Source organism: Oryx dammah, unplaced genomic scaffold (genome assembly GCF_014754425.2).
Source record: "Oryx dammah isolate SB20612 unplaced genomic scaffold, SCBI_Odam_1.1 HiC_scaffold_3, whole genome shotgun sequence".
Taxonomy (NCBI): Eukaryota; Metazoa; Chordata; class Mammalia; order Artiodactyla; family Bovidae; genus Oryx; species Oryx dammah.
In genome coordinates this window covers 115,290,507-115,318,207 of record NW_024070187.1, presented here as the reverse complement: position 1 = coordinate 115,318,207, position 27,701 = coordinate 115,290,507, and the positions used below count along the sequence as shown (strand labels likewise).

The window sequence follows — 27,701 nt, the reverse complement described above, 5'->3', positions numbered from 1 at the left end:
AATTCTCCCTGAAGAGCTTCCTGGGATGGGCTCCACTTCCTCCTGAGAAGGCCAGGTGCCCTCCCGTCCGTCCCGTTCTCACTGTGACTCTGTCACCAGAGCCGGAGCTTCCTCAGCATCACCTGGACGTGTGGATTTTGTTTACAATCGATTAAGTCTTCGCTGTTATGGACACTCACTCTGACCTCAGTTTGGCCAGAAGTGCCCCTCCAGGTTGCTGCAGAGTCCCGACTGCAGCCCGGCCCATAAGCCACCCCTGCCCCGCCCTCGGCCAGCTGGGCCCCGTGGTGCCCCTTCATGTGGCCTTCTTTCTGAACTGTGCGTGTGAGAAGCCTATCATCCCGGGGCACCAGCTCGCGCCTGCAGTTCATGTAGCCCTGGCCCCCTCCCAGCAGAGTGGACACATTCAGTGCATGGCCTAACGGGCCTGGGTGCCTGCTGGGGGCGGGATGAACCTCGGACGGGAGCCACTGCAGCCCAGCAGCCCCTTGTCTACGCCTGCATCCCAGGGACCATCATCCTCCCACCCGGTCACGAGCCGCATGTGAGCGCAGAACCCACGGGGCGGAAACAGGTGCCAAGGCCCAGCTCAGGGGCCAAGGGTGTCGGGGCTCAGCAAGGGCGGAGGGAACCCCCCATGGGGCTGCAGCCAGTGCAGGGGGGAGGCCACCTGTGGCAGGCTGGACTTCCCTGATGGGAGGGAGGGCGACAGGACGGGGCCTGTCCTGCTCCTTGAACCATCTGCCCAGCAGCCCTCCCGGCTGGGTGTCAGTTGTCTGCCCAGGCAGGGCACACCCCTGGAGCCGAGATGTGGGCCTGGGGGGGCGGCAGGCCTGGCTGGTTCTCTTGGCTCTGCCCAGGTGTCGGGGGGCCTGCAGGGCCTTGGGACCCCTCAGACAGGGGTAGGCCCTGGCAGGTGCTTCCCCCGACCCCAGGGGCCCTCAGTCTCTCAGGATTTCCCCCTCCTGGTGATCCCTTGGCCAGGGTCCCAGCCCTGCCCACTGGGGACCACCCCCCAGGCCCGCTGTGGGGAGGGAGAGGCTGCCACAGCAACCTGGTCAGACAGAGCATCCCGTGACAGTCCAGTCATACAAGACGGCACTTTATTCAGCCTTCTCCTCACATGAAATCGAGGGTCTAGTCTCCAGCACAGTTTTGAGGACAGGCGGGACGCGCACTCCCAGGGCAGGTGACCCCAGAGGCCGGGTTGCAGCGCAGTGGGAGCCAGACACTCAGACAGCCCTGCTACTTCCCAACCCAACTGTGGACAGGTCACATGATTCAGAAATTGTGCTCTGAGCTGTTCCCCAAACATGAGTTTGGTATTTTAATAAAAAACGCTATTTCTAAAAAAGGTGTTGACACACAGCCCAAGGAGGCGGCCCTCAGGTGAGCTGGTCCTGCTGCTGTGACGGCAACTGCCTGGAGGTGATGCTGTACAAATTACACGGTGCCCTTCGCTTTTAAAATCTGAAATTGGATACTCCCAAGCGACTCTGGAAGCTACGTCAGTCTCCTGAATCCTTAATAACAGGGGGGTGTTCAGGTGGTGCAAAGCAGGGAGAGCGCTCTTGTGCTTCCAGCAGGCACAGTGTCACAGCCCCGGGGACTTGAGCACGCTCCTGAGAAAGCTCAGGAAGGCGGGTGCAGGCCCCGGGCGCCCGGCCGACAGACAGCCGCCCCGACGCCACGTCACACCCCACGCTCCCTCCCAGCACTGTTCACCGGTTACAGCCGCACCCGGGCACTCTGCTCAGCTGCAATAAATAAAGTTCAGGACAGTAAAAACAAGCGACTCGAAAGGGAAGGCTGCAGCAGACAGGCCTGGGTACAGATGCCGGAGGAGGTCCCACCATGCCGGGGTGGGGGCAGTGGGGAGGAGGCGCTGCTGCAGGGTCGGGGGCTCGAGAACATGAGGAGGCTGCGCTGGGTGCCCGGGGAAGGCGGCAAGGTGAGGACGGGGCCGCAAAAGACTAGCCTCTCCTCAAGGACGCTGGCCACGAGGGCCACAAGCAAGCACAGTACTGCAGCGGAAACCCAGGCCACTCCACACGTGAGACAACTTGTGAACACCGAGGGAGCACCTACAACACGCCCCTGAAATAACCGAAATAAAACCCTTTAGCACCCACCGCCCCCACAAGCGTGTCCACTGGAGGACTCAGAGGTACTCCTCTCGCCCAAAGTCCGTCAGCGGCTGAGCACAAGGTCTCAGGTCATCTGGAAGCTGTGCCCCTTCGCTTGTCCTGCCAGCCCCATCAGCCTCAGGTCTCCCAGGGCCCACGAGTTCACCACGGAGCGCTCTGGCTGGCCCTGCCCAAGCCAGACGTGCTGGGCCATGGCCACCCTGCTCCCGGAGCTGCCGCGTGCCCGTGGCCAGGGGCCTCAGGCAGACACAAGCCCCTCGAGCGCCCCCGCAGCCTCTGGGGTGAGACACGCGGTGAAATCCATCTGAACACCCAGGGTGTGGGGTGAAGCGATGACATCCCAGCTTAGAAGCATGACCGATTCCTGCACAGGGGAGGCTTCATCTCCAAGGGCTCCACCAGCACCTCTCCTGGCGTAACTGATGCTCACTTTGCTCAGCTGGGCAGACTGTCGCGTGAGGAAGCTCAGCGCTAGCTAGTTGAAGGATTAGGTGAGAATCCAAGGTCACTCAGGAAAGGACGTGGATGCCCACATGAGAGTGTCAGATGAGGTTCCCAGGAACCGTGGAGACAGCAGGCGTGGTCTGCTCACTGGTTCACACCGATGCTCAGGAGTCCAAGTCCACGACACGTGAAGCCGCTTCTCCAGGCTGAGGAGGCTGTGTCTGCCGGGGGCAGCCCTGCATGGGTCCTCTCCCTCTGTGGCAGACGCTACCAGGGGGCAAGCAGGGAGGCCCGAGCCGCCTCAGGAGCCGGGGGGCTGTGCAGGGCCACAATTCCTGCTGGCCGGCCGCCCTTGCCCGCCACGGCTAAGACCCTATGGCGCTGGGCCCCTGCTGACCCAGAGAAGCCTCCCTGGACAGGCGCAGGGGCTCCAGGCTGACTCAATCTTCATGGAATGATGAATGTTAAAAATTACTTGATTATGAAGTTTCTGATTTATTCCAGATAAAATATTAGGTCCGTCACTAAGAATCACTTCAAAGCAATCAGCATCACGTCGGGACCACTGTGGCGGGAGGGGGCGCGTGGAGGCCTGCGTGCCGGGGGGCTGGGCTGGCCCTAGTTCTGTGCCTCGGCCGCCTCCTTCTCCGCTTTCTCCTTGGCCTTCTCCTTCTCCTCCACCTTCTCCTCCTTCTCCAGCGTGGCCACGATCTCGGCCACCTGGCTGGTGGAGATGTGGACGTCTTCTTTGTCCACCAGCTCGATGACCTGTGCACATTGGGAGGGGGAGTGGGGCTCAGGCTGCTCTGCCCCTCAAGGCAGAGGCTCCCCGCAGAGCACAGCTGGCGGGACGAGGCGACTGGCCAGGCAGGCCCTCGGCACCGTCCCCCCGGGGGCTGGGGTCCTCCACCCGCCCTGGCCTTCTGAGGACCAGACCCCCGACCCCAAGGAGCCGACAGACTCCAGAGCCCAGGCCACACATGGCCGAGAGAGGGGCTCCGGGGGCAGGAGGCCCTAGGTCGCGGCCCTGGGCAGGGCACTGGCTGGGCCTCCCGGGACCCAGGGCCGCAGGCACGTGGGCTGCGCAGCGCAGAGGCTGCAGGCCAGGCTCCGTGGGGCAGAGCGCCCGGAGCACCCAGGAGGCTGCGGGCAAGCCCTGCACCACCATAGCCAGGACGCTGGGCAGCTGACGTTCTGGGAAAGAGTCCCCACTGGGCTGGAGACACAGGAGCCCACAGGCTCCTGATGAAGGTGGAGCCCCAGCACTGCGGGCCGGGTGCCTCTCAGGCCTCAGGGGCCTGTGACCCACCTTGACGAGGTCGTCGATGTCGACCTTCCCATCCTTGTTGTCGTCCAGGGCCGAGGCCAGGCTCAGCAGCTTGCTCTCGGGAATGTGCTTGATCTGCTTCATGGCGCTGATGAGCTCGGAGACGCTGATCACTGTCTCTCTGGGAACAGAGCCTGCACGTGGCACCTCACCCCCGCGGGCCCGCAGCCCAGACCTGACCCGGCAGCCCTCCACCCAGGGACCCCTGCCCCATCAGCTGGGGACCCCAGGCCAGCGCGGACAGGGGGCCAGAGGCCACCGCTCCAGCGCGGACAGGGAGGCAGAGGCCACCGCTCCAGTGAGGACAGGGAGCGGACAGGGAGGCAGAGGCCGCCGCTCCAGTGAGGACAGGGGGCAGAGGCCACCACTCTGAGTGGTTGCCGGTGGCACACGGCCGCCTGGCATGTCCAGCCTTTCCAGGGCGATGAGGACAGGGGCCTCCTCAGGCCCGTCTATGCCCAGGGCAGGGTGGGAGGGGCCACACTGCCCTCTGACACAGGAGGCAGGTGAGCCACAGGGCACGGCAGGTTAACCTGAGGGAACAGTGGCCCCTGCACGGGGGTCATGGCTGCAGGGGCTCAGGAAGAGGGAGGAGGCAGGAGAGAGCGCAATGGTCTGAGGACACAGGTGCCTAGCGGGGCTGAGGCTGCAGGCAGGAAGGCAGGGAAAGGCTGGGGGCGCTGTGACCCATGGAGGCTCTGGAAGGACCCGCGACGGCAGCCTGAGAGAAGGGTGGGAGGGGTGGATGCAGAGAGGGCAGGCAAGCTGCCAGAGGCCTTCCCCACATGGCAACAGCACCAGACTGCGCGTGTGCGTGTGTGGTGTCTGTGCATGTGCCTGTGTGTGTGCACGCACGGAGTGTGCCAGGAAGACCTGACTCAGAGCCGCTTCGGCGACAGTGTCGTGGAGAAGCTGCAGCTGCTAGATCAGAGGGAAGGGGTGGCTGGCAGGTACGCAGGCTGAGAACGGCGCTGAGTCAGAGGCCCCGGGCCGGAGTCCAAGGCGCCCACTCACCCAGCAGGTGCGCCCTCGGCGGCAGGGCCCAGCTTGCCCGCCTTCTGGTCGGCCTCCAGCTGCGCCAGCAGGCTGTCCATCTGCCCGATCATTTGCTGCACGCGCTTGGTCAGCCTTTTGCTGGCTTTAGACTCTTCCACATACATTTCTTCGCCAGTCTTTGAAAGTTCCTTCTTGATCTCCTGTAAATCCTAATAAAATTATTTAGTTGTAAACAGACCATCTTAGGGCGAAACCTAAAGTTTACTTTTTGTAAAGTAAGTGGGTCAGTCCAGACTGCATCCTGGAAGTGGGAAGGTCTGGGCTGTGGTGGAACAGGCCCGTAGCTCCAGCCACAAAGCTGCTCACTTATGCCTGTCCACCATGCAGGTCTGTTCTCATCTTTGAAAACTCAAACATGGTTTTCGTATCAAAGGAAATTCGGACTCTTTTCTGAATCCTGACTGTTTTCCTAACGGATAGAAGAATCAAGGAATGGTTTCCCTAAGAGCGAGTGTTACCGGGAACGGGAGGTGGCACGGGGGTTAGAGGACCTGCATAATCAGAGGGCTGCCACAAGGAGGAGGAGAAAATGGCAAATTATTTTTACCAATCTCAAAAAGAAAAAAAGAACTAGCATGTAAAAAAGTCTCTTTTGGGAAGTCAGGAACAAACGTAAGGCTTCACACATTAAGTGACCAGGCTGCTCATCTGATGTCTTCACGTGCTTAGAAAGCGAGACGATGCCTGCTCGTCGCCTACAAGGGCGAGTGGCCAGCGTTCCAGGGGACGTGGCCCACGGGGATGCTGGGGGAGCGGCCGAGCAGGATGCCCTGGAGCTCAGCTTTCCCTCCGAGGACCTGCGGGCCAGCGGGCCTGGCCTGCCGGGAGCGAGGCCAGGGGCTGCGCGCGCCCCACCTGGCTGTAGTCCTGGACGTCCCCCTTCAGCAGCTCCAGCTCCTCCTTCTCCTTCGTCAGGGACTTCTTCTGCTCCTTCAGTTTGGAGCACGCATTGCTGAGTACGTCAATTTCCTCTTGAGTTATTTCTTCTTCCTGGAAACAAAACCAACCAGCAAACCAAAAAAACCCATGTGAAACAGAGTAACTGGCTTCCCCGGAAGGGCTGGCCACCTTCCTGTCCGAGCCGTGTGTCCGCGCAGGCAGTGGCGGCACGGCCCGGTGCGCCCCCCACGCCTGAGGGCGCCTGTGCAGGCTTGTCTGGCAGACACCCACAGAGCCACCACCACCCGACCGAGAAGCAGCATCACCCCAAAGGTTTCCTCGTGTCAGAAACCCCCCGCCCCGGGACTTTTGTCACAACAGACTCATTGCTGGGATTCTGACAAACGGTGTCACACGGCTCACGCTCCGTCACTCTGAGATTCACCGTGATGGCGTGTTCCTTTAACCGCCACATACAGTTCCATCCGCCAGTACAAGGAGCCTGCTCACCCACCATCACGGCTATTGTTCGCTGTTGTTCGGTCGCTCAGGCGTGTCCAACTCTCTGCGACCCCACAGACTGCAGCACGCCAGGCCTCCTTGTCCATCACCAACGCCCAGAGCTTACTCAAACTCATATCCATCGAGTAGGTGATGCCATTCAACCATCTCATCTTCTGTCGCTCCCTTCTCCTCCTGCCTTCAATCTTTCCCAGCATCAGGGTCTTTTGTAATGAGTCTAGAAAACATGGCTGGTCCCTTGAATTTCCACATACATTAAAATAAGCTTGTCAATGTCAACAACAAAGGATGCTGGGATTGTGGTGGTCCTGAATCCACAGATCAGATCGGTTCAGTCGCTCAGTCGTGTCCAACTCTTTGCGACCCCATGAATCGCAGCACGCCAGGCCTCCCTGTCCATCACCAACGCCCGGAGTTCACTCAAACTCACATCCATCGAGTCGGTAATGCCATCCAGCCATCTCATCCTCTGTCGTCCCCTTCTTCTCCTGACCCCAATCTCTCCCAGCATCAGAGTCGTTTCCAATGAGTCAACTCTATGCATGAGGTGGCCAAAGTACTGGAGTTTCAGCTTTAGTATCATTCCTTCCAAAGAACACCCAGGAACGATCTCCTTTAGAACGGACTGGTTGGATCTCCTTGCAGTCCAAGGGACTCTTAAGAGTCTTCTCCAACACCACAGTGCAAAAGCATCAATTCTTCGGTGCTCAGCCTTCTTCACAGTCCAATTCTCACATCCATACATGACCACGGGAAAAACCACAGCCTCGACCAGACGGACCTTTGTTGGCAAAGTAATGTCTCTGCTTTTGAATATGCTATCTAGGTTGGTCATAACTTTCCTTCCAAGGAGTAAGTGTCTTTTAATTTCATGGCTGCAATCACCATCTGCAGGGATTTTGGAGCCCCCCAAAATAAAGTCTGACACTGTTTCCCCATCTATTTCCCATGAAGTAAAGGGACCAGATGCCATGATCTTCGTTTTCTGAATGTTGAGCTTTAAGCCAACTTTTTCACTCTCCTCTTTCACTTTCATCAAGAGGCTTTTTAGTTCCTCTTCACTTTCTGCCATAAGGGTGGTGTCATCTGCATATCTGAGGTTATTGATATTTCTCCCGGCAATCTTGATTCCAGCTTGTGCTTCTTCCAGCCCAGCATTTCTCATGATGTACTCTGCATAGAAGTTAAATAAGCAGGGTGACAAGATACAGCCTTGACGTACTCCTTTTCCTATTTGGAACCAGTCTGTTGTTCCATGTCCAGTTCCAACTGTTGCTTCCTGACCTGCATACAGATTTCTCAAGAGGCAGGTCAGGTGGTCTGGTACTCCCATCTCTTTCAGAATTTTCCACAGTTTATTGTGATCCACACAGTCAAAGGCTTTGGCATAGTCAATAAAGCATAAATAGATGTTTTTCTGGAACTCTCTTGCTTTTTCCATGATCCAGCGGATGTTGGCAATTTGATATCTGGTTCCTCTGCCTTTTCTAAAACCAGCTTGAACATCTGGAAGTTCACAGTTCATGTATTGCTAAAGCCTGGCTTGGAGAATTTTGAGCATTAGCTGGGGAGAATTAACGTCTTACCAACATCAAGTCTTCATGTCCAGGAGTGCAGTGAAGCTTGCTACTTGCTGCTTTAATTTACCTCAACAACAGTTTATAGCATCCTGTACAGGTCTTCGTGCTTATTTCCAAATTTATCCCAAGTAGTTCACTTTTGGGGTATGATCTACCTGTGATATGTTTCTGAAAATTTCAACTTGGTTGTTCATCTCTAGCACTAAGTACTATGCACTCTCAGGTGGTCACGTCATCTGTGAACAGTCCACTTCCACGTGACTCCATCTTCTCATCTAACCATCCTGGCCAGACCCTGCAGCCGATGCGGAACAGGTGGGGCGCAGACACCCCCAGCCGTCGGGTGTCCTCTGATCAGGGGTGCCCCTCGCGGCCCTGCGGTCAGAAGGCTCACCCCATGTCAGCTGAGAACAGGGCTCAGTTCAGCCCAGTGCTTTCCGCACCTTTGCTGAGATGACCGCTCACGGTCTCACTCTTGTCTGTTAATGTGCTCGTGACACTAATATTTCTGTATTCCTTAGACAAACCCCACCGGGTCGTGATGCATTTTCTAACTATCTGGTCATGTTAATCCTTATCCACGAACACCTGTTAACCATTCTGGCTGCACTGGGTCTTCGCTGCTGCATGCAGGCCTTCTTTACTTGTGCTGGATTCTCTTGGCGCAGAGCACAGGCCCCAGAGCGTGTGGGCTTCAGCAGCGGCGGCTCGCGGGCTGAGCATGGGGGACCCTCCCAGACCAGCGATGGAACCGCGCCCCCTGCATGGGCAGGCGGACTCTTGACCACTGACTGCCAGGGCTGCCGGTCACGATGCACTGTCCTTCTCACAGAGCAGGCGCACCTCACGTCCTGGAGTTTGTGGAGAACCGCAGTCTGCTCAGGACAGACCCCTTCTGCGGCTGCCTCTGACGCCCCTGGTGTGGCCTCGGGAGGCGCTCATCTCAGGGTCCTCCTTCTCTTCAGCTTCCTGCCAAGAGTGTGTGCGGCGCAGGAAGGACTTCTTCCCTCCGTGCGTGCACCAGCACCGTGCACTACGTTGCCCCGAAGCCTCTCCCTGTGGTGAGGTTTTCTGTGAGTTTCCTGAAGCTACTTGGGTTCCCTGTCCCTGCAGACGGCCGACGCCCCAAGAGCCCTGCACTGAGACAGGAAATGGCAACTGTCCTACTCTCTGAGGCATCTTCCTCGTGAACCGAGGCTCTTTGTTGAAGCTTTGTGTGCTTCCTGCTAAGTCATCCTTGGCAACCCTTAGTTCACAAGCTCTCCTGAGAGTTGAAACATCCTTCTCTGTCTCAGTCCTTAATCCAGTGGCAACGGGATGCCTCTCTCCACAAAGACAGCCAGTCATCCTGGCCTGAGTGCGGACTGAGGAGCCCTTCCTCCACGCTGTGCTCTGTGGCCCCGACCAGACCCCGCCTCTGTTTCGCTTCCCGCCTCAGCCCCAAACTGCCTTCAAAATGACCCTGGCTCCTCCAGCCCTGACCCTTCCCAGGTCTCCTTTCAAGCCAAGGCCAGCCCAGGCTCCCAGGAGCCTCTTTCCTCAAGCCTCACGCCAGTGACGTGGAGTGCTGGTCTTCACCTGTCTTCCAGGCCATGACCAGGTGAAGGAGAGCCCACTGGGCATATCCCAGGCTACGCCAGCCCCCGTGCACCGCTGCTCCCTGAAAGCTGCGCCTGCGGACACTCCATGCTTCCTCTTCTCACGTGAACAGCTTTCCTCCACCCCGTGTTCCATCACAGGCCCTTCCTGCCCACCGGCCTGGAGGGCTAAGTCCCCCAGCTCCTCCGAGGCCCTGCAGTGGGGCTTTCCCCTCCACTTCCGATGACACATGCTCTCCCTCAGGGCTCCATCCTCAGACCGTACCCCCGGGCCCTCAGCACACCTCACCAAGCCCAGCCCCACCCAGGTGGTGACAGGCGTGACCTAACAGGGTCCCCCACCCCACAACTCGCTGGGAACCCCCAGACGCAACCTGCGCCCTGCTTCCTCTCTCCTACTCCAGCTACTGATGACGCTGCTCCTGCCCGTGAACACACCCCCCACCCAGCTCCTTCAGAAGCTGCTCCGCCCACCACGCCCCTGTACCAAGGCCCACCTGGCGGCAGGGGCGTCCCCGAGTGTGGGTCATGGCAGGATGGCGAGGCTGCCAGAAGTGAGCACCCAGGAACGCAGCACGTCGGAAGGTGACAGCAGGTGGGCCTCCGCAAGGACCTCACCAGCCTCCCTGCTGGGCGTTCTGCCCGAGGAGCACGGGCTGAGCCAAGGCCGGGCTGCCTCCCCTCCGGGCTTGCTCTCCATGCCCCGCGACCGTCCACCGTCACCCTCCGCAGCCAGGCTGCAGCCATCCGGGCCCACATCTTCGGGAGCCCCTGGAGCCGCTGGCATCAGGCGGCTGCACACCGCTCCCTCTGACGAGCGCTGTTACCTTCAAGCCTTCCAGGACGGGCGCGCTGTCCTTCAGTACCTCAGAAGGCAGGGTCACAGCAGGCTCTTCCAGCTGCAGCTCAGCCACCGGCCTCCCCGGGGCGCCTTCGGCCACTACCTCAGGCTCCGCTTCCTTCTGAAATGCAAGGCCGCTGCTGGCTCAGCACCCCCAACAGGGCCGCAGTCTTCTGGGGCGTCCACATCGGCAGACACACCGCGGGCCAGAGAGCCGTCTCTGTGAGGGTGGAGGTCTGCGGAGCCTGGCCAGCCGGCAGCAGGCCCACCCCCACAAGGCTCCCCTGCAGGACGCTCCAAGCCAGCACCGAGCGGGGTGAGGCACACTCATGCCGCTCCTCCTCCAGGCCCCAGTGTCCACAGGGCCTCGGGCCCAGGCTGGCAGCGCCCGCTTTACCCCCGCCCGCGCCGCCCCGCTCACCGCTGCCTGGGCCGCGGCCGCCTGGCTCTTCCGCTGCAGCTCCTTCTCGCGGAGCTCCTGCTGGATGGCCGCCTCCTCCTGCAGCGTGGCCTCCAGCTTCGCCTTGTTGTCCACCTGCTCGCCCTCCACCTCGGCCACCTTCACCTGGGCTTCCTTCGCCTTCAGGGAGGGGAGCCGTGAGCGTGCCCTGATGTGGGGCAGGTGCCCCCCCAGCGCAGCCCCAGCACCCAGCCAGTGCCTCTGGGCGTCGTCCCTTCCGGGCCTGATTCCCAAGGAGGAGGACCTCAAGGGTCACCTTCCCACGTCCCGCAGGGCCCTCAGGGGGAAGGACAGACAAGAGAGTGAGCTGGGGGCGTCTCCCTGAGCAGCAAGGGGCCTGACAGAGAGCGGCGGAGGGCCCGGCCACACGCACCACGATCTCCGGGAGGGTCTGCAGGGTAGACTTGAGCTGGTCGGCGGGCGACAGGGTCTCGGGAAGGTACATGGCCCGGGACAGGATGAGCAGCGACGTCGGGATCTCCTGGTGCAGGTGCAGCTCCAGCCACTGTGAGCGGGAGTGCGAGACGCAGGCTCACCTCCAGCCCGGCTGCCCACAAGGCCTGGCCGAACCCTCCCCTACTCTGGTCTGCGTCGGGGAGGGGAGGGGTTGCAGGCTGGCAGTGACAACCACAGCAGCACCTAAGTGAACCCCGTTACCCGAGCAAGCTCTTCCAGAAACACCTCAAGCCCTACAAGGGGTCTATTGGCCGCCACACTCACACCCGCCGCCCACCTCAGTCCCACGAGTGGCAGACGCCCCCGCAGCGAAGCCACGGGAACTGGGAGACACTGAGCAGGACGAGGTGCTGGGGCTGCTGAGAGCAGGGCCCTCAGAGGTCGGGCTGGCCTGGGTCTCACCTGCCCACACCTCCGGCCTCAGCAGAGGGACATGGGGGAATCTCACAGGAAGCTGGCCTGTCCCTCGGGCATCCTCACAAGACCAGGCGGAGCGGCAGGAAAGACTCCAGTGGTGACCCAGAGCCCGCGAGGGTGGCCCAGGACCCTGCCCAACGCACCTGCTTCAGCTGGCCCCGCAGGCGGTCTTCTGTGACGCCCAGGGCCCGCATGCCTCGCGCCCGACACGCCGCCTGCAGCTCCTTGACGTTCAGGCTGTCCACGCCCTCCTCAGCGATCAGCTGTCAAAGGAAGAAGCTGGTGACCTCCGGGGGGCTCACCCTCCTTAGGGGGGTCCTGTGCTGTCCCCATGCACACGCTGCTCTAAGCGTGTGACCAGAGCCTCCCCAACACACTCTGCCCCGCCCCCACCCAAGGTGCTAGTTCTGAGTTTGCAGGGACCAGACAGTCTGACAGAGGGCGGGACCTCAGGGTCAAGGGCCAGGACCCCTCGCGGGATGCAAAGACGCCCACCAGGCCCAGGCCCCACTCTGCCGGAACCCCGCGGTCCTCCCATCCCCCGACACGGCCCACGTCCTCTGTGTTCCCAGGACGGGAGAGGAAGGACTGGACCGGGGTGACTGTGCTCAGGATGCCTCCTGACAGGAGTGCCCGAGGCAGACGGCACAGCACTGGGGTCTCGAGGAGCCTGTGCAGGGTTGAGGGATGGGAGAGAAGGCTGGCGGGCGACAGTGCCCCCGTCAACCCAGGGACAGCTGCAGCACCACGTGCAGCCGTGCGGGTCCCTGTCACACCTGACGGGTGGTTTCAGGGCACAGCCGGGAGGCAATGCTGAGCCGCGCCCACGAGGACCTCAGGTGGCCCCTTCAGACACAGCCGCCCCCAGGAACAAGTGTGCCCTACCCTCTGTCGTCCACACGCTGCGGAAGCTTCCCGGAGGCCCTGAAGACCCACGCAGCCCGTGTCAGTGAGCATGCCACGCCCACAGTGGTCCTGCCCTCCCCCCCCCCACTCGCCCAGGGCGGGACGTCTGGCCTGTCTCCAGCGCTGAGTGGTAAGGAGACGTAGCATGAGGACTTGCCCTGCCCATCCTCCAGCAATGCCTGCGGCCCCTCTGAGCTCACCCCTTGCGCACAGCTACGTCCTTTTCCAGGGGCTGCTCTGATGGCAGGATGCATCCAACTCGTCATGAGGTGACCCGCAGGGGCCTCACCCCATCCTCCCCCGCAGGCTGAGCTCGTCCCGGCGCCACCACTGGACACGGAGTCCATCTCTGCTTCCACGGTTGCACCTGCCCTCCCGAGGATGACTTGCCAGCAGGAGCGAAGCCTGTTGCCCGTCAGACACAGTCGCTTCCCGACGCTCCGCCACAAGCTTGGCTTTCCTTCCTCTGAGAACATCCTGATTCCCCCTCATCCCAGTTTTTTCTAAATTTTTAATTTAATTTTTATTTTTGCTGAGTACAGGACTGAGTTGACAGTTCTTTCTTTTTTTCCAGCACACAAAGAAACACACTTTCCAGTTCCTCCTGGCTTCCAGGCTTCTGATGAGAAGTGCACTTCCATTCAAACCGTCCTGCAGTCTCTCTCATCACCTTCAACATTATCTGTCTTCCCAGCGCGTCTGTCCGATTCTGTCTTCGTGTGGGTTTCTGTGGGCGCATCCTGTCTGGGATTCACTTGGTTTCTTAAGTCTGTAGACCCATGTCTTTTACTGTGTCTGGGAAACGGCCAGTGGTCAACATGCCTCACTGTATCTGTCCACTCAGCGCTGGTGCCCACCCACTGCCTTTTCTCACTGAGGTCCTTCCTCCTGGTTCTTCGCACGAGGAGCAATTTTCAAAGGAGACTGGACACTCCAGGTTGTGGGCTACGAGGTCCTGGCACTCTCACCTTCTGTCCTAGAGGGCTCTCTCTACAGCACTCTGGCGGGGGTGTGACACCCTGCGTTCACGGGCATGTAACGGACAGTCTGGCATCTACCGATCCAAACTAACAGCCACAGTTGTCTACATCGCCCCTGTGGACTTTCCTGGGTGTACAAAAGTCGTATTTCAAACTCTCCAACCACAGACCCTGACCTCTGTCTCCCTTCCTGCCCAATCAGAGACGCCTCCAGCTGACTACTCCTGCCGCACCAGGGGTACAGGCCAAGCCGCAGCTCCGCCTCCGCTCATCTCCTGGCCCTCGTTTCTGCAAACTGTAAGCACATGCTCCTCCAATGGCCCTGAGCGCTCTGTGACGTCAGTCATACCCGTGAATTGCATTCTGGGCATGTTCTGGAACAGGTGGGGTGTGGCCTCCACTGAGGCTGGGGCAGAGGCTCTTCCGACTGCTGGACCGGGTGGGTGGACTCTGGGCCCGTTTGCATGCTCACTGGCTGGGAGGGGCAGGAGAGCCTCCTGCCTGGCCCCTCTTGCCTCCACTCTAGCAGGGAGGACGGGGTGGGGGAACGAGCCAGCCCTCGCGGGCCTCACTGGCAGAGCACCGCTGGCACGGCCCCCACCGCCCAGCGCGTGGGGCGCGAGCTTCCCGTGGCATCTGGCTGCGGCAGAGCAGGCACCCTCAGATGCCTTCTGTCTTGCCAGATGACCCCTTTCCCTTGGTCAGAGGGTGGGCTTTCAAGGTCTGTCCTCACCAGGGATTTCTGGCTTCTTCAGGCCCAAGGCCTCCCATGTCATTCCTGGGGTATCAGGGGCTTCTCCCCGCTTTCCAGACTTCTTATGCATGTTTTCACCTCATGTCAGGAGAAAAGTACGCCCCGTCCACTTCTCAATAGCAAAGATCTGGCCGCCCCGCACCTCCCAGGAATCCCAGCACTGAGGTCAGGCCGCCTGTTCAATGTCACGCAATAGCGAGTGGCAGGACCCAACCAAGGCTGCCTGCCTTCAGGCCGCCTGTCCCCAGGTGGGGCAGCCACATGGCAGGCTTTCCACAGAGCGGAAACACCACGTCTCTTCATGCCTGCGAAATGCGGTACTGATCTGCTTCTGGAGAACAAGACGGAAATTTCCGTTTTACCTGAAAACGGGAATCTCAGAGGATGGATTTAAGAATAATCAGCTCAAGAGGAAGAGAGGATAGGTAACCAGATGTACTGGGGGGCGTGGTGTTTAATGAGATGATGGAAGCACCAGAACCAGGAAACAGGAGCACAAAAACACCGCCTCGGACGTTACTGCAAGACCCTAAATGCAAACAAAACCTGAGGCACCGCAGAGAAAGACGGCCGTCTTCAGAGGACAGCAACAGGCCTGGCGGCTGGCACGCACTCAGCAGCATCTCTACACGTGAAAAAGGCCCGTGAGCCCTGGGTCCTCTGCCCAGCGACACCCTGCAGGAGGGAGGCTGATACAGAGGGGACTCGTCCAGGGGAGGAAACAGGCAGGAAGGCCCGGGGTCAGGAGGAGAAACGCGGTGCAGCACAGACATTAGCTCGGGCGCAGAGACGCAGGCAGTGCTCGCAAGGGAGAGGGCAAGCGTGGCAGGGACTCTGTGGGACCCCAGTGCGCGTGTGGCCCGAAAAGCATCTACTCTGCCAGAGTCCTGTATTCAGGGGAGCCGGCTGTAAACTCTAGAGAAACAGCTCAAGTAACAAGTAAACAACAAGCTAACAGAGAGAGGACACAAGAGTAAATAATGAATGCAAAAGAAGGCAAGGAGAGATTAAGTGGAACATAAAAAACAGGCAGGAGAAACAGGAACAGAGTAAGGACTAAGCGCACCAGCTACGAGACAGGAGGCCGCCCGCGCAGGTCAGAGCGGCAGCGAGCACACGCGGCAGCTGTAAGGACAGGGAGCCGGTAAGGCAACCAGCAGCGAGCTGGCCCAGCTCTCAGACACCAGGTGCCACAGACTGAAGGCCGAAGGAGCCCCTGAGAGGACGCGGGGCTCGAGACCTCTCCCCGGGAGACGCACACTCGAGGCGCGCTGCAGGCCAGGGGGGCAGCCAGGTCGCGGTCAGGACCTGCTTCTGACTTCCTGCCCTTTAGTCAGGGGGCCCCAGTTCTAGTCACTATTTCCATACAATTGATCCGAGATCTGGGGCAAAATCTACGTTAGAAAGTACTGATTAGAGTGCTCTTTAGGGAGCACAAGGTTAGTTAAGTGACGGTTAACTAACTACGATGTGCCTGTGTAATGAGACACTAGGCCGCCGTAAAGCCCACCTCCTCAGTGACCACTTCCTATCACTGAGATGGGCTGTCATGGCGGCTGAGCCCCGCGCGACCCCGGCACTGGCCCCGGAGCCCGGCCATGCGCCCACCTTGTCGTCCGCCTTGATGGAGCGCAGCCTCATGGTGAGCTGGAAGCGCAGGAAGTTGTTGGTGCCGATGGACTGCAGCTCCAGCAGCTTGCAAAGCGCCACCAGCTGTGGGCGCGTGAGGTTGTCCAGGGTCAGCTCATCCTCAAACAACTTGGAAAAACGCATGATTTCCTCGTTGCTGGGCCTCTCGCCCGTCTCTCGGATCTGTGGGAGCCATCGCAAGGGTCACTACCAGCAGGCTGTGTTCCCCCCTGGCAGCCCCACAACTCTCGGGCACACGCCTCAAGTCAGGACAAAGCAGAAGGGCAGCTCAACACTCAGGGACCCCCACAGGGAGCAGCCCCTGGGACCCAGGGCGTTATGCAGCACACAGAGTCCAGTCCCTGGACCTCGCATGCTGCGCCAGCAGGGCAGAGATGGCCGGCAGGAAGAAGCCGGGGTCTCTCCATGTGGGGCAGGAGGCCCGCCTCCCCCCTGACTGTGGACATGGCCATGGGGCAGTCTGTCCTCTCCTCCCGTCACAACTGCGGGCCCTCAGTTCCTCCCCCAGGGCTGAGGCAGTCAGGAGACCCAGACGAGGCTGGTGGACGGCAGCGCACATCCTCAGGACAGCGGTGTGGCCTCCACGGGCACAGGGCGGGACCAGTTACATCCCTCCAGCCCCGGCCCTGAACCCCAGCCTGACCATGCACAGTGAAAGAGGGGGAAGGGCGGCAAGGAGCGCCTCCCGAGAAGGCAGGGGCCCCAGCCTCTAACCAGCTCCGGGGACCACAGGCACAGCCACGGGGATGAAGCACCACAGCACCTTCTGGAAGAACACGGAGAAGTCTTTGGTGGCGCTCCCCTTGGCAGCCTTGTTCTTCAGGGCCATCTCCTCGATGGTGTCCTGCAGGAACTTGGCCAGCTCCAGCTTGACCCGCAGCTCCTTTTTCAGCCTCTCTTCCTGTGAGGTCAGAGAGGGCACTGCACCCCAGCCTCCAGCCGCCGCCTCCTGGACGGTGCAGCCCCAGCAGCCAGTGCACGTGCCTCAACCCAGCCTCCCAACACCCCGAGAGCACTTCTTCCAACGATGAGCTATGTTCCAGAACCTTCTGGCTCATGACTTAGGCAATTCTGTGTGACACACTCGGCCCCTGCAACCCCCAACCACAGATGGGACCCACAAATTCCATAAGCAGCCAGCCAGTAAAGCTTTCCAGACCCTGTGGGCTGGGCCACGGGAAGCATGAAGGCCATGAGACAGCACACACACAGGGGGGCACGCGTGTCCCCAAAAGGCCTCACTGCCCGGGGGGGGGGGCGGGGCCGGCGTGGGCCTCCGCCAGCCAACCTCACCCTAGAGCCGTGTCATGCCCCATGAACGGGTCTCCTCTGTGGCTTGGGAACACTGCTCTACGGAAGCTGTGACCTATGACACTGTTTAACAATGCAGCTTCGCAACTACTTCAAGCTGGGGCTGGAACAGGCCGGTCACCTTGCTGGATTGGGTCTCGAACGTGGACGGCAGCATGTTGGGGAAGAGCTTCACAGCGACGGGCAGCAGGAACTCCATGAAGGGCACCACCACAAAGACCAGGAAGGGCACCAGGCGGAAGAGGTCGGCGCAGATGCGGAGGAACTGGACGGGCAGAGGGCCGAGGGTGACCGGGGAGCACGCCTTCCCACAACGGCCAGGGCAGCGGTGGAGGGCCCTCCCAGGAAGCGGACAGGGCTCCGCAGGCACCCCAGGGGCCAAACCTTGGGGTTTCAGAAAACCTGGGTGCGGGAGCTCCCTGGCAGGCCAGTGGTGAGGACTCCTCGCTCCCACTGCAGGGGGCACAGGTCAGATCCCTGGCTGGGGATCTATCACCCATGCTGTGTGGGATACGGCCAAAAGAGTTTAAAAAGGACAAGAAAAGCTGGGTGGGAGCTAACCCTGTGTGAGAAGTGGGGCCCGTCACCAGCAGCTGCTGCAAGTGGGCCGGGACTGGCCCTCAGCGAGGCCCCAAGGAGGCCTGCAGCCACACCTCCGTATTCCACATGCTGATAAAAATCAACTCTGTTTCTCTATACTCTCAATAAACAAATGGAAAATGAAGTTTTTTAAATTCCATTTACCTACAATAAACAAAATATGGAAGCAATCCAGAAGTCCACGGATGGATGAGCGAATAAACTAGACTGTGGTCTGCGCACAGGACGGAAGGTTATTCAGCCTTAAGGAAGGAGAGCCTGACCCCTGTCACAACGGTGAGCCCTGAGGACAGTGTGCTCAGTGAGACCAGCCGGTCACAAAGGACAGACCCTCTGCAAGTCCACTGATACGAGGTCTCCTTCCTCTGACTTCCAGAGGAGTCAGATTGAGACACAGGAAGTAGAATGGTAGGGCCAGAAGCCAGGGGCAAGAGACGGGAAATGTTATTTCAAGGAGGCCGCTTCAGCTGAGGAAGAGATTTACAACGGTTCTGGTGGTACCGACTTCACCACAATGTGAATGGACTTAATGTCACAGACTGCTTATTAAAAATGGTTGAAAATAAATTTTAGGGTGCACATTTTCCTACAAAGGAAAACTCCATTTAAATATCATGAGAAACCATGGACCCACACACAGCTGCGGAGGAGAGCGGGAAGAGCCCTGCCTGACTCCCCACGCGCCCCGGAGGGCCCCCACTGTCTAGTTTCCGACACAGGGCGGCCTCGTGCCCTGCTGCCCCCGCCCCGGGCAGCTATGCCTCCAGCCCCGGGTCCCCTCGGGGCGGGGCGGGGCGGACGCGCCCATTACCTGCCTGCGCTCGCGGCGGCTCAGGCTGTGGCCGTGGAGGATGCGCCGGAGCATGCGGGCCGCGATCTTGGTGTCGATCCAGAGCAGGCGGAAGCCGTGGTAGTAGTGCCTCAGCTCGTCCAGGACTCGCTGCCCCAGGGGCTTCCTCGCCGCCGCCGGTGCGGGCGGGCTGTACACGGGGCCGCCTTCCTCCAGCTTCTTGTTCTTGTCCTTGAGGGACCGGAGGGACTTCTCCACCACGGAGTCATCGCCCAGCGGGCGCGAGGAGTGCCAGCAGCGCACAGGGAGGAGCCTCGGCCCCGCAAGCCCCGCACACGCGCGCTCGGGCCTCAGCGTCCAGCAGCCCAGGGGGTCGCCGCGGAAGGAAAGGTACACGGGGTGGACGGGAGTGCAGCCACCCCACGGAAGAGGCCTTGAGGAAGAAGAACAGAAGTCCCGGTGAGGCGCCAGTCACCTGCCGAGGCGGCCCAGCGGGCCAGTCACACCTCCCAGCCAACTGTCCCAGCTGGACAGACAGACTCCCGGCCCCTTCCCGGCAGGGAGCCACGCCCACCGTCAGAGGTGAAGGGGCCGCTCACAGAGGTCTTGTGGGAGGCCAGGGGGGCTGGCCGGTGCCCACAGCCTCAACGGAGCAGGTCAGACACAATCAACCAGCAAAGGCTTACCCCCAGGGCAGACAGACCCAGCCTCTGGGTGGGGCCCCGGGGCCAGTGCTTTCCCCTAAGAGGCAGTACTATCAAGACCTTCTGGCTCCTGAGCAAGTTCTGAAATTTAGGGAGAATGTTCCAGTCAAGAGTGAGCCGGACCCGGGCATCAGCGGACCAAAGGCCTTTGTGCGGGACAAACGTGCAGAGTTAGAGCCTGCAGCCCAGGCCCGCCCCTCCTCCCACACCACCCCCTCTGCCAGGCCCAGGCCTGTGCCCGCTGAACACCCCACAGGGCGGGCTCTGCCCAGCGCTTCCTCGGGTCCCCGACCCTGCCGGGCCACTGTGTGCTCGCCCTCTCAAATCCTCACATACGGACCACCTGCCACTGGGCCGCCAGCTCCAGGAGGCCCAGGGAGGAACGGGCGAGCTGCCTGCACACCTCAGCACCGTCTTCACTGGCACCACATCAGGTCCGCAGGGCACTTGAGCCTGCAGCAGCAAGAGAAAACCAGCGTGCTCCCCCAGCGCGACGCGGCTGTGCCCGCAGGGTCTGCCTGCAGAGGGCCACTCGAGGAGGGCCGTTGGCTGCAGCCTGAGTTTCTGGAGCCTGCGCCGGGCACTCCCCAGCTCTCAGTGCCCATCCAAACCTAGCACGGCCCCAGGTCTCAGCACAACCAAGAGGCCCTCCTCCAGTGGCAGAAGGCCTCTCGGAATCCACCGCCGAGACAAAATTTATGTGCAGAGTTCTCCTTCTGAGTTTCACGCCTTCGTATCTCACTTGTCCCTTAGAGACCTCTCCCTCTCACGCACAAGTCCACCCTGGGGTGGCCAGAGGCCCAGCGACAGGGCCGTTTATTGCCGGCACACCCTCACTTCTTCCCACCTGTCCGGCCATCTCTGCGCACCTGGTGTGCTGCCAGCAGCGGGGACTCGAGGTCTGTGCAGCCCGGCCCAGGTCAAACTCCAGTTCCGCTGCTGACTGCCACGTGACCTGAGACAGGCAGCCTCCCCGCTTCACGAGCATCCCTTCGGGATGAACCCTGGACAGCTCCTCGGGCACGCTTGGGGCGGAGACGCCACCACTCGGGGTGAAGGAAGCTCTGCCCTTGCACGCAGGGGCACTGCACGGCCGCCTTGGCTCTGGCCAGCTGGGCAGGGGCGGCCGTGGCCTCTCTTCTGTTCCAGGTCCTTGCTTCTGCCTTAAAGGGCCAGGCCAGTCCTGTCCCACCGGTCCCTCAGTCCTGCCCTGTCCCGAGTCCCAGCGGCTGAACGGCCTCGCCCAGAGCCCAGCAGGGCCCCCACCCACAAACTCTGCCCTCCCAGCGGGCGGTGACCACGCCCACCCAGGAAAGCGCCTCGCCTCCTGTCTTCACCAGGTTTAACTACCCACTTTTCCAACCCCTCTACCTAGGAGGCAAGTGGCTTCCACGAGGTGTGACGTCAGTGACAAGTGGCAGCCAGGAGGCAAGGACAGAGACCCCGGAAGGCAGACCCAGCAGAGCAGCCCAGGGGGCATCGGGCAAGGGCCGGGAGGGCCCAGGAATCTGGCTAGCTTCAGGCATGTTTGAGAGGTTATCAACCGTCTAGTCAGGGAGATCTAGCTATTTTCAAAAAGTACAAATAATATAATTTATCACTAAAAAAATCTCCAACAAAACAAAACTAACCTGGGCACCGCTGCCTCTTGGTGGGCAGAGGGCAGCCCCACTCTCCCCAGCTGCCAGGGCCCAGGTGTCCGTGTCCTGGAAGCGCCGGCCCCTCAGCTGTGCAGAGCCAGGACCCCACCACCCACCCCAGGCCCCACAGCCTTTCTTTTCCTTCTCTCTTTTGGGATAAACCATTTTCAGAGAGAGAGTGAGTGTGTGTACACACCATGCCAAGTGAAAGCAACGTCTCAACAGGAAGCACATGTTGCTGGAGGAGACCCAGCCTGTCTGCCCTGAGAACGTGGATGTGCATCCACCTCAGCCCAGCACCCTGCCAACACCTTCCGGAAGAGAAGTGAAGCAGGGCCAGCAGAGCGTCCAAGGCGCCCGCTGCAGGGACCCGAGCAGCTCTCCACACAGCCACAACTCGACCTCGTACACACCTGCCAACCCAGGGGTCAGCGTGCCTAGACAGCGGCCTGACGTCGGGCCAGGGGGGTGCCAACCTCTGTGCCTCTCAGCTCCTCAGGGCAAACAGGAAAGGGAAGGTAGGATGTAGCAACAGGCACTGTGGCCCAGGAGCTGCCCCCAAAGCGCAGGCACCCAGGGACCCAAGGGGACCCCACCATCGCCCGCAGGACAACGTGCTCATCGGCTGGGACCCGGGCACTGCTGCCCACAACACCCGCTGGAGGCTTGGAGGCCCCAGGACAGCCTTGTGAGGGCACTTTAACTTTCTAAACGCTGCGAATTTATACCACGCTAGAGTCACTGTAACGCATGTCACGGTAACGCGTGAGTGACTACAGTTCTCCAGTAACAGACCTGGCTACCGAGACCGGAAAAAACTACACCAGAAGCAAACGCATTGGGGAGGAGAAGCCAAAAACCACGGCGGTGCGCCTGGCGATTAACCACCAGAGCAGCTGAAAACAAACTCACAGAGCGGAGCAAGGGGCCACACACATGCCACCAGCCATCACGGGGAAAGCGGACTCAGGGAGCCCAGCACCTCCAGACAGAGCGCGTCGGGGAACCGTCTTGGAGGCCGAGCGCTCTGCTATGCAAAGAACACACACCCTTTTCCCAAAGAGAGAAAGTCTAAATAAAGAAAACAACTTACCGTGGAAAGACTACAAAGTTAATATTCCCAAGTGATGTGACAAGTTTAATGGCGCTCCAGTTACAATCCCCAAAAGACCATTTCAGAACTGAACTCATTCAGAAGGTCGTCTGGAAGGCAGTGGGGGAACAGAGGCACCACCAGGGGCGGACTCTCCCTGCCCGAGGGCGGCGGGCGCACCAGCCCCACGAGCACTGGGGTCGCTGACCCGGGACACCGCCCCCACCGCTGGGCTGGTCCAGACCGGCGAGGCCAGTCCACACGCAGCGCTAGCCTGCTTGGCAGGCACAACCTTAAACCCGACGACTTCACGAAACCCGACAGCTGACCCCGCGGGATCACGCCTTGTACAGCAATCCCCGGGCCACCTCCCCGGGCCCCCAGCCCCAGGAGCGCCAGCCGCAGGCTACAGAGGCCACTGGGGACGCTGACAGCTGGCAGGGCGCACTGTAGTGAGAGCAGAGAGGCTCTAGGCTCGTATGCGAATGCCTCCACATCATAAAGAGATTTCATGGCGACAAAGTCTGGGGACTGTCAGGAGAGAAGCCTAATCAAATCAAAGCCTGGAGCTGGCTGGGAGCACCCCGGCAGAAAGAGGGGCCGGCAGGGGCTGCTGCGGGGAGGGGCTTTTGAAAACACTTCATCGCGTCCCCGTCACACACTGCACATGCAGCCCTGCCCCTCCACGAAGGAGCTGCTCTCAGGCAGAGAGGCTGGGCCAGCTCCTCATTCTAGCCCTTGATGTTAGAACCTAAAACTGAAAATACGCTTACACACACACTTTTGCTTTAACAGCCAAGTGTGAACAACTTGTGCAGTCTTTGTTTTAGGGAATTAAATCTGTCACAGGAAGCACCCTCCTGGAGTTTCAGAGCCAAGAGGAGGCAACAAACCAGCGAAAGAAGCCAAAGCAGCCAGCTCCAGGGACAAGGGGTCACCAGGGGCTGGACACTCTCACACAAGAGGGATCGTGGGTGTCCACTCCAGGCACCAGGGCAGGTGCACGTGGACGCCCTGCCACACAGGCGAGGGTCAGGAGACCACGCCTGGGGTGCGGGCAGGGGTGGCGGCAGACGGGGAATGCAGCAGGCCCACAGGAAGAAATGGGGAAGCCCTCCCGCCTCTCAGCAGTACCACAGACCTCCCACCTCACTCCAGATCCGCCCCCAGAACCAGCAGGGAGAGCCCCGGGGTCAGTCCACAGGGTCCTCTGGGAAGGACCGAGCGTGGCGCAGGGGAGGGTCTGTGTGCGTTCACAGAGAAGCCCCTGGAAACAGCAGCTGCGTGAGGATGGAGGAGACTCAGCAGCTCTGCAGACAGCAGACCCTAGTGCAGGTTTAGAGCACAGATACAAGGGCCTTTCTGTGGTCCAGGGCTAAGGCGCCACGCTCCCAATGCAGGGGCCCAGGTTCGATCCTCGTCAGGGAACTAAATCCCACACGCCACAACTAAGACTCAGCACAGCCTAATGAATTACTTAAAAAAAAAAAGACCAGAATAACACACCAAAAAGGCTAGTGATACCTGTAACAAGTACTGGGATTACGAGTGTTTATTTCCCAAATATTCACTGAAGAATGTGGCTACGTATGTCAAGATGCAGAGATATAGGTTTCAGGGAGCAAAGTAGATATGCCACCTGCACACGCCGGGAACCGCAACACCGGAGGACCTTCCAGCCCCCACGTTTAGACAGGCAGAAAGCGACATTCATTTACTCACACGTAGCTCATCAGCCCCACGGCGCTGGCACCACTGAGGCGGGCCGCATCCCCAGCAGGACCTGTGACAGAACAAAACACAAAGTCAGTCTCAAACAGTGGCTTTATGCAGGCATCTCTTCCATCTGTGGAGCAAGCTCCTAGAAGCCCACTCTGCGTGCTGTGAGGTGAGGGCTCTGCCCCGGGCGGAATGCAGTGTCTTGGGAGCATCCCTGGCTGAACGCACCTTAAGTGGGGGACCAGACTCTAGTGGCCGTGGGCCCAGGGAGCCTGGGCCTTCAGGTCTCCCCAGGTGGGACCACCCCAACTCACTCCAGCTGCCTCTGGTGGAAGAGATGGGGCACACGTGACCCCCAACAGGCAGGCAGCTGCACAGAGCAAGCAAGGTCACGTCAGGCCAGCTAAGTTCAGCCGCTCAGTCGTGTCCGACTCTTTGAGACCCCATGGACTGCAGCACACCAGGCCTCGCTGTCCATCACCAACTCCCAGAGTTTACTCAAACTCATGTCCATCAATCCAGTGATGCGATCCAACCATCTCATCCTCTGTTGTCCCCTTTTCCTCCTGCCCTCAATCTTTCCCAGCATCAGGGTCTTTTCCAACGTGTCAGCTCTTCACATCAAAGTATTGGAGTTTCAGCTTCAGCATCAGTCCTTCCAGTGAATATTCAGGACTGATTTCCTTCAGGATTGACTGGTTTGCTCTCCTTGCAGTCCAAGGGACTCTCAAGAGTCTTCTCCAACATTACAGTTCAAAAGCATCCATTCTTCAACACTCAGCTTTCTTTATAGTCCAACTCTCACATCCATACATGACTACTGGAAAAACCATAGCTTTGACTAGATGGCAAGGGCCCCATCCAAATGACCCAACACCCTCCATGCCCATGTGAAGGGTGGGGGTTATGAGAATGACCAGGAAAACCAAAACCAAGAGATGACCGTTTCTTGGATAAACCATGTTGATGAGCACACAGCACATTTTTAGGATTCTGATATACTTCTGATGCTTTCTCTAACTCTAGTTCCCAAGCCCTCACTCCAGCCAAGGTGGACCCGTCTACCTTGTCTCCCAAATAGAAGCCTCCCCACAAACTTGCAACAACCAGACCAGCTGCCACAGCACCCAGCGGCCCCTGGCAGCCCCTTCCCCTGCTCTCCCCACTCAGAAGGCTTCACAGTAATCTGAGTGGGCTCCAGGCTCTGCAGGCCCCTCGGGAGGACCGAGGGCCCTTCTGTGCTCCCTTTCCCAACACCCACCCTCTGGCCCTAGCTGCACCTCCTACGACTCGACTCTAACTCTCCAGAGGGAGTGCAGACCCACGGTGAAGGGCTCCATCCCACGAGACTGTCACCACTTCGAATGCCAGTTGCAAGTGGGGTCTGCAGGCTACAAATCTGGGAGTTCCCATGACCCCTTCAGTTTCAATAATTTGCTAGAATGCCCCCCAGAACCCAGGAAAGTACTCAAGCCAATACTGTGGTCTATTATCAAGGACACAGATGAACCACCAGATGGAAAGGGATATAGTGTGAGATCTGGGAGAGTCCTTGGGTACAGGAACTCTTGTCCTCACTGCCTGGTAGGCACCCCCAGTCCGAAAGCTCCCCAAGCCTCCCGTTCCCGAGTCCCTGTCTTCAAGGCCTAGGGACTATCAGTGACACCCTTGGTCACTGGCAACTGAACTCCATCTCCACACCCCTCCCCTCCCTGTAGGTCTGGAAGGTTCCTCCCTCTAATCACAGGTCCCTAGCTGACGCAGACTCTGGTGTGTGGGAAACGGGCTCATTATGAATACAAAAGATCTGCTTATCACTCGAGAAATTCCTAGGGTTTTAGAGGCTCCGCCAGGAACCCAGGATGGGGAAAAGAAACCAAACTCATTGCTTCCTATCCCACACCTTTATTCACCTGGCTTCCAGGAACCATGTTCTCTGGGTTCTCCCTGCTAAGCTCTAGCAGGATCCTCCCCAGGCACTCCATACCTGAACACACATGGGTACGCGAGGCCCTCTGGTCCAACAGGCACCTCACATGCAACAGCTCTAAGAACTCCTGGCTCCCCAGCCTGCTCCCTTGTTTCAATAATGGCGGGAGGCCAGGGCTTCTGTCTCATACCCAGTCCTTGGCAAATCAGGTCAGCCCACCTCTGCAAGTCCCAGCCGACTCCCAAGTCCATGCCATACACAGTAACTTCCTCCCAAAGAGCACAGTGTGCAAAAGGGCAGGCAGAACTCTACAGTAGACACCACCTCAGCGCGCTGATCAAGGTCAGCGGGCCATGTAAGTCCTGCTGCAGGAGGCAGCCTGGATGGAAGGGATGAGGACACACTTCACCTCCGGGGTCTTCCTCCCAAACCCCAAACCTCAGTCCAACCATGAGAAAAGCACCAGACAGCTGGGTCGCACAACGTGCCTGACGAGACCTCCTCAAAACTGTCAAGGAAAGTCTGGGGAACCATTACAGCCAAGAGACCGAAAAGAAACTGTGGCTAAATGTAACGGGGTGTCTTGGATGGGCTCCTGGGACAAAAATAAAGGGCATCGGAATAAACTATGTGCAGAATAAGGGAAGCCTGAATACCTTATGCGTTGTGTAATACTGTGCGTTTACTGATTACGGCAAGACTCAAACTGATGTAAGGTGTTCATCATGGGGAAATGTGCTCCAGAAACCGAATATGCCCCAAGCTCAGCTGGGAGCATCACTTCAAGGGTTCCCCGACTGGCTCCCTACAGCCCAGCCCTGGGTCCTGACCACCTCTCAGCCCCTTCATGTCTTAGTTACTATGGGAAACACCTGTGTTCCCGGAATGATTCAAGCACTAAGCAAATTCAGCTAATTTTTAAACTGTAAATCATGCTACAGAAATGTGTGCGGCCAAAGTATCTTTACCACCATCCTTAAGCAGGAAGAAAAGAGAGAGAGCGAGCCCTGAGAGAGAGGTGAGGACTACAAGCTGGACCAGGCAGCCCGACTGGGTTCACAGAGGAGTGCTCGTGGCGGCTCCACGCCCTTCTCCTGGCTCCAAAGGTCTAAGCAGCTGATCAGCCATCAGTGTCAAAAATGATAAGAACCATGTTTTCTAGGGTGCCTTGACAAAGGGCAAATACCTTGAAACAGGTAATTTTACTCGAGAATCTCAATCTCGTTGGACAAAATAATAAGCAACCAACTGAGAAAGCGTAATATTAAAAGGGACACGGAGAGCGGGTCAGTGCAGGCGCCCTCCACGTGGGCTCCCGAGAGCCCTGCCTCAGGTGCGGTCTCCGGGTCCCAGCTAGCGTCTCTGAAGCTCTAGGGACGACCTGCCTGAGGCCATGGAGAAAGGGCCTGGGGCCCTGCACGACGCCCATGTGGAACGCCATAAGGGTATCAGTCCCATGGACGTCCCGCAGGACGGGTACCAGTGCCCGCCGTGCCCCCCGCCATCTCTGCAGCCCCGAACGCGGCCCGAGGGCAAGACTGTCTTCGCGAGTGGGCGCCAGGTCCGCCCGGCTCGACCACGAGGGGGGAGCGCCGACACCGCCCCAGGCTGTCAGCGCGCTCTCTTCAAAACTTTCCCGACGCAGCGGCCGGTGGCCGGGCGACTAAGGTCACGGCGCGAATGAGTCACGGGCCCGCTCCCGCCCGCACCCACGGCCCGGGCGCTCGCCACACCCTGGCCGGGCAGGGCGGCCGGGCGAGGCCGCGCAAGGCAACCCCCTCGGTGGGACCCCGGCTCTGGGCTGGGTCCGCGCGCCGCGACCCGCCCCGTCTGAGGGGGCGGCCGGCCCCGCGGCCTTCCGCGACCCGCCCATCCCGGCCCCCGGCCCCCGGCCCCC

The 27,701-nt window shown here is 59.7% G+C and overlaps 1 protein-coding gene across 3 annotated transcripts; it reads right to left on the bottom strand.

Annotated features, from left to right (window-relative positions):
• Positions 1 to 1,086: 1,086 nt before the first annotated feature.
• On the bottom strand, positions 1,087 to 24,101 carry LETM1 (leucine zipper and EF-hand containing transmembrane protein 1). Of its 3 annotated transcripts, none has more exons than XM_040237694.1 (13): positions 23,878 to 24,101; positions 18,740 to 19,151; positions 17,450 to 17,593; positions 16,781 to 16,918; positions 15,976 to 16,179; positions 11,871 to 11,990; positions 11,228 to 11,359; positions 10,816 to 10,974; positions 10,381 to 10,515; positions 5,830 to 5,964; positions 4,933 to 5,123; positions 3,901 to 4,039; positions 1,087 to 3,359 (listed from the first exon to the last, which is right to left on the bottom strand). In XM_040237694.1, the coding sequence occupies exons 1-13, from the start codon at positions 24,084 to 24,086 to the stop codon at positions 3,210 to 3,212; spliced, it is 2,268 nt and encodes a 755-aa protein (XP_040093628.1). In that variant the 5' UTR covers positions 24,087 to 24,101; the 3' UTR covers positions 1,087 to 3,209. The 3 variants fall into 3 exon arrangements, with proteins under 3 accessions (XP_040093628.1, XP_040093630.1, XP_040093631.1); XM_040237696.1 differs by having other exon boundaries at positions 2,070 to 3,359; positions 10,381 to 10,512; XM_040237697.1 differs by lacking the exon at positions 10,381 to 10,515 and having other exon boundaries at positions 2,070 to 3,359.
• Positions 24,102 to 27,701: the final 3,600 nt, after the last annotated feature.

Bases quoted from the DNA above. Each gene is read 5' to 3' on its own strand.
- LETM1 (XM_040237694.1), bottom strand. From the start codon at position 24,086: ATGCTCCCAAGACACTGCATTCCGCCCGGGGCAGAGCCCTCACCTCAC. The intron at 17,594-18,739 runs GTAATGGGCGCG...CTGCCCGTCCAG, and splicing joins GCCGCCGCGAGCGCAGGCAG to TTCCTCCGCATCTGCGCCGA. The intron at 4,040-4,932 runs GTGAGTGGGCGC...CTCTGTTCCCAG, and splicing joins GCCGAGGGCGCACCTGCTGG to AGAGACAGTGATCAGCGTCT.